Here is a 6,000-nt window from a genome sequence, read left to right as displayed (position 1 = left end):
GAGAGAGGGCACCCTACACCTTCGGGCCGGGAGGGGGCTGACGTCAGCGGCCGACACCAACACACAGGTACGTTCAAACATCAGTCATATCAGAGCTGGGTCTAATGCTGTCTTATTGACTTGAGCTGTGGCAAAGGGCTTGCCTCAGTCCTTGGCTTGTGAAGAAACGTCACTGGTGAGACACACACACACACGCACACACACACCCACACACACACGCACACACACACGCACGCACACGCACGCACACGCACACGCACGCACACACACACACACACATAAACTCCCTGTGTCTGTCATGTCCTTTCACTCATGTCATTGTGCCAGCGACATGGCCCGAGTGCTGACCAGGCAAGTGTCTAACTCCTCGCTGTCAAACAAAACCGGCGGCTGCTGCCGGCGGCGGCCAGCATGTCCGCTGACGGTGGCCTGTCACAATGTATCACACAAACACACACATACACACACACACACACAGACAGACAGATTCTCGGCCTTCTCTCTCACTCCCCTGCACTGATACAAGTGATTAGGACATACTTCTGGAGCTAGGCTAATTAGCCGGCTATAAGTGCCGCCGTACAGTAAAAAGGACAAAGCCTTTTCAGTTGCAGCAATTAGATATGTTGTTTTCGCCACAAAGGATGTCACGGGAACAGATGTTTAGATTTCACGGTTCGGACCTGCGACGCTCATCCAACATGGAGACCGAACTCACTGTCCAACATGAGGACAGAGATAAACCGTTACTATGGCAGCACTGTGGGGAAACATGGAGGGGGAAATTCATTTAATTCCCCGACAAACTGGATTCATTGTAAAGTAGTTATTGCATCATAAAGGTGTGTGTATTTGGATTTGCCTCATGTGATTGTGTGACAACAGGGTGTCCTTGGTGTGATGGTTTCATTATATTTAGAGCTACACAACACTTCAAGGCTTGAATAAATCATTTGTAATATATGGATAGAAATAATTTACCTTTCACAACAAGTATCAAAATGCTGGCTCCTGGTTCATTATCCAAACCAAACCGATGCGTCTAATTACCATTTTACATGATACAAAAGCCCGGGAAACCCTTTGATGCTGAGGTGTTTGTGTATGTGAAATACCAACCTTGTGGAATATTTTGGGCTAGCCATTTATTCAGTGCTATTGCAAAATGTAAGTTAAGGCTTCTAAAACGTAATTTCAGTTTTTTTGGGGTATGTTGACTAGTGTGTTTCTAAATGTTTCAATGCTATAAAACAAGGCATCTGTCATTTCACCTCTTTGAGTCAGAACATTCGACACCACCACTTGACCAGACACTAGGATTCTGCTTTTGTGACACGTCGGCAGTATTCCTAGTGTGAGCCATGTGCATGAGTGTGCCGAGTGCGACTCATCTGAACAATTGCCTTTGTCTCACAGCACTTGAAGTGAAGCAGACGGAGGACCTGAACAGCAAGTCTGACAAAGAGTCGACTACAAAGTAAGTTGTGTTCTCAAGTCCTAGGGCCTGCCATCAGTCAGAACTTCTCTCTCTCTTTCTGATCTCAGAGTGGCAACAGGGCGACACATGACAGACTTTCACACCTTCTCCCACTCTCTCAAAACCTGTCACCCTTTTCTCTATAACAAGCGATAAGCGATAAGCGTACACTCATTACATAAAGGGGATGGAGAAATCAAACAAATCAAAGAGATGTTTAACAAATCAAACATGCTTTTACCTGCAGTAACACTTAATTATATGAATCTTATTAGCCTAATAATTTAGTACATGCCCTCTTCTAATCTAACAACAGATATAGCCTGTGTCTCTTTTATTTATAGTGACCGACTTAGGGATTGAGTCAGGTTTGTGTTATGGCGTGCTATACATAGGGGTGACTCACTCCCAACAAGCTTTGACTTTAAGGTACTGGGTGCAATGATGCAGATATATAAGGGTTTCCTATGAGTATTAGTCCCTTTGTCTGGCCTTCTTCCTCAATTCAGTTAAAGTAGGTCCAACAGTCCTACTTTGCTATAGCAGAGCTTCTGGGGGGAGCCCGCACAGAGCCTGGGGCCCTAAAGCAAAAACTACAAGGGGTTATTACGGAGATTTTCTACCAAAGGGGAAGACATTTGAGAGTGCACAGAGCTTTTAGAAAAATGATTTTAATAAGTAGATAACTACAGTGGCCAGGCAACATGGTGTTGTTTTGAAACCATTTGCTCTTATGTCTATGAACCCTGGTGTCCAAAGAGGATGTTTTAGCCTGGCCTCGATGCTTTTGAATCACTCATTAACTGTGACCTGATGGGCCGTCCAGATACTGGAAATATGGCTTCTTCACGGTCTTCACAATGTTGATTTGTTCTCATTTGTGTCAAAAAAAGGATCCCTGACTAATTTGTACTCTACTAACAAACCACTAAATCTTGGTCATTCTTTCAATTTGTACTTAAGTAAAAGATTGAACATGTTTTCAACAACATGAAGTTATCAAACAAATGTCTCTTTGAAATGCCTTATTCCCCGATTCAGTAGGTCTTTCATACACTGTTAATAAAGTCACAGAGAAATGGGAGTGATAACATTCAGAATGTGACATTATTTTCCTCTCCCAATGCCTGTTCAAAAAAGTGGGTCCCAAGAAAAAAAAGCATTGTTGTAATAGGCCATCAAACTCTGACGTTGTTAGTCTGAAAGTTCTTCTCTCTCGACTGCAGATAATTCCAAATAGGCAACAACACTTTTACCTAAAACTACATCAAATGCCAACACTCGCTAATTGAATGGATATAATCCACTCAAAGATACGCAAAAATAATCTACATTTTAGGGTAGTGGATGAGTTATGATATCCCCCTCCAAACATACATACACGCACACACTAACACACACACACTCAGTATGTTAAGTGCTTTTGGAGTCTACATAAATGCAATGAATTATAATCATTATAATTGAAAATTATTTACAAATTTGCGGTGGTCCGATCCCGAGTAAAGCCTGACCCATCCCAGAGCAGGACATGTAATAGGAGAAAAAGGGCTAATACACAGTGTAAATCCATCCAGCGCCCAGAAATACTAAGCGGTCCAGTCTACTTTTGAATATGATTTAGCTGGCTGATTACTGACTGATGCCCATCAACCCCCCCCCTGTCCCCCGTCCCATCATCCCTCTCAATCTGTCTCTGATCCCACTCTCAGGGGGGGGGGGGGGGGGGCATATTTCCTTACTTGTTAATTCCCCATAATCCCGTAAATCCAAAGGTATTTAATAATATTATGCATCCCAGTACCTTGAATGACCCATCAGACTATAATGTGCTGTTTGGCTGGCATTACATCGGGCCGATAGCTCAGCGTTAATGCCATCGCCGTCCACTGGCCGACCTAAAGATCGAGGTGTTCAGCGTTATTACATTTTTGATACTGGAGTCAATGCCTACACAGCGCTGGAAAGGGCGATGGAACATACCATGTGTAACATAGAGAACACAAGAAGATGCATGGAACAGGCCAGAAAGAGCACTAGGATGCGAGCCAAACTAAGCATCGGACTGCATTGTCCCTCAATTGTGTCTTACCAAAGAATATCCTGACAGACCGTCAGGTGTAATGGGGATTAAACTGTATAATAATAATAATAATAATAATTTTATTTAAAGGCGCCTTTCTCTGCACTCAAGGACAACGTACAGAGGAACACAATGAACAACTACAACAATTACATATTCAGGCAGTGGCGCGTGTGTGTGTGTTTGTGTGTGTGTGTGTGTGCGTGAGTGCGTGAGTGCGTGTGTGCGTGCGTGCGTGCGTGCGTGCGTGTGCGGGACTAGAGCCCGACGATAAAGGATTTTTATGGCCGATAACGATTCAAATATTTGGTCGTTTTGATTAATGGGTACATAAAGCACTCAAACTATGTTTATCATTTATAAAATGTCTCCAAAATAGTGTTAAAGTCCAGTTTTTGTCGTTTTTGTAACGGGTGCTTTCTAACGCCATTCGGCGATGACGTCACGTTGGGGAGGCGTGGTGGAAGGTAGCATCAACCTAGTACTAGAACTAAGGTGTCTAAGAGGTGGAAAGAACCACAAATACCATGTATGATGGCCCACAGCCGTATAATTTCGAACCTGTCAGACGTGAGAGGGCCAATGAGGAATTGCCGAGAACTGATGGCGGTCAAAGCCAATTAAATGCATGGTCAGAGTAAAATGAGTGGAGAGTTGCTATCATTTAGTCTCGCAGCAACGAGCGCTGGAGCTAGTCAATGAACAGCAGTGCATACAATAAGGAATCTTTTATTTATTTTTACTGAATAGCACCGAGTGAAAGTCAACGTTTTTCTTTATATCTAGTGACAGCGATTATGTCGGTCAGATAAGTACCGGTAAACTTAGTCAGAAGATCTAGAAATAGAGGGCATAATGCTAGCTATATGCACGACGCTGAAGTTGGCATCCGATTCGCAGCATCCGATTCGGCTTGAAAACCACTTAGAATCTTCCAATCGGTCCTGATTGAAAACCACTACACCTAGACTCTTCAAATTTGGACTACATTATCACAGTGAGGCTATACATTATGTAAAACATAGTTTCAGATTTGTGAAACCTTTACCCTATTTGTGAAAAATGCAATACAGGCTTATTTGAATGCTTTGTAGGGGTCCAGACCGCATTGCATTTTCACAAATAGGTTAAAGGTTTCACAAATCTGAAACTATGTTTTACATAATGTATAGCCTCACTGTGATAATTTAGTCTAGATTTGAAGAGTCTAGGTGTAGTGGTTTTCAATCAGGACCCGTTCTAATGCAGTCTGGACCCCTAAAAAGCATTAAAATGAGCCTGTATTGCATTTTCACAAATAGAAAAAAGGTTTCACAAATCTGTAACTATGTTTATTATAATGTATAGCCTCACTGTGATCATTTAGTCCAGATTTGAAGAGTCTAGGTGTAGTGGTTTTCAATCAGGACCGATTTAAAGTGGACCAGCTGCTGAATCGGATGCTGCGAATCGGATGCCAACTTCAGCGTCGTGCTATACGCTACCTTGCCAGTCCTACCTGTGAAATCCCCCCCAGATAATCTCTAATTAAATCTTACCCCCGACGTTGTAATCAGATTTCCGATTAGTTATCCCACGTTTTGATGGTAGCCTACTAGCTCCAGGAACAACATCTTGGCCTAGTGTTATCAAGCTTTATTTTACCCAGTGTGCCAAATACCAGTCAATATTCAGGGGTCCCCTCTCCTGATTGTTGCGCAATACCGATATACATTTTGCAGTAGGCCTATAACATTACAATATTTCATGGATGCAAGACAATCTGTATTTAGCCTACATGACAACACACACGCAGACACTTAACATTTTTTGATAATCCGATATGCTATATATTTTAAAACAACACAGGAGGCTGCATTGGCTAAAGTTGTTTGGATGCACGTTGATTTATAACAACGAGAGGCAAAGTTGTGCATTACAATGCAAACACGACAATAATTGGCACCAATCTGGCGCACTTAGAAGAGCAATCAACTGAATAAATGGCAGGTATAGCCTATCGAACACGCAATCAGGGCACTTGCAAACAAGTATGGCCGATCGTGGTGTGACATTATTTACCCATCAATCTACCGCAAATACGACCCGACAGATGTACATTGAACACATACACAAAGCACATCGTCCAACCCGGCGGATGCTGACAGACAGCCCACAACTAACCAAACATCACCCCGGCGGGTGTGCTCTCTCTCTCACTCTCGCACGCCCGTACACAATCACTCCAACTTATCCAACTCCAAGGCTAGGCTGCTTCACTAAGACCACAACTAACCACAAGGCCTTCATAACCATGCAGTATGCCAAAGCCAGAAAGGACACACGCACAGTTGCACACACTCATCTTATGCAAAACAATCCGTTTTATTCAGTCACTGCAAAGATTGAAAGACTTTATTTATTTATTGTCACAACAGGAAAGTCTAAATCAATTTTTTTT

General features: G+C 42.8%; 1 protein-coding gene across 1 annotated transcript in view; it reads left to right on the top strand.

The window, feature by feature from the left end:
* Nucleotides 1-6,000, top strand: part of cux1a (cut-like homeobox 1a) — a 103,754-nt gene that overhangs the window by 62,757 nt on the left and 34,997 nt on the right. Inside the window, exons 8-9 of the mRNA XM_030361041.1 lie at nt 1-67; nt 1,417-1,477. The exon at nt 1-67 is cut by the window's left edge and continues 10 nt beyond it. Of these exons, the coding sequence (XP_030216901.1) occupies nt 1-67; nt 1,417-1,477 (128 nt within the window). The remainder of the gene's footprint in view (nt 68-1,416; nt 1,478-6,000) is intronic.

This window comes from Gadus morhua, chromosome 7 (genome assembly GCF_902167405.1).
Source record: "Gadus morhua chromosome 7, gadMor3.0, whole genome shotgun sequence".
Taxonomy (NCBI): domain Eukaryota; kingdom Metazoa; phylum Chordata; class Actinopteri; order Gadiformes; family Gadidae; genus Gadus; species Gadus morhua.
Note: the sequence above shows the minus strand (reverse complement) of the source record. Positions and strands in the feature narration are given on the sequence as shown.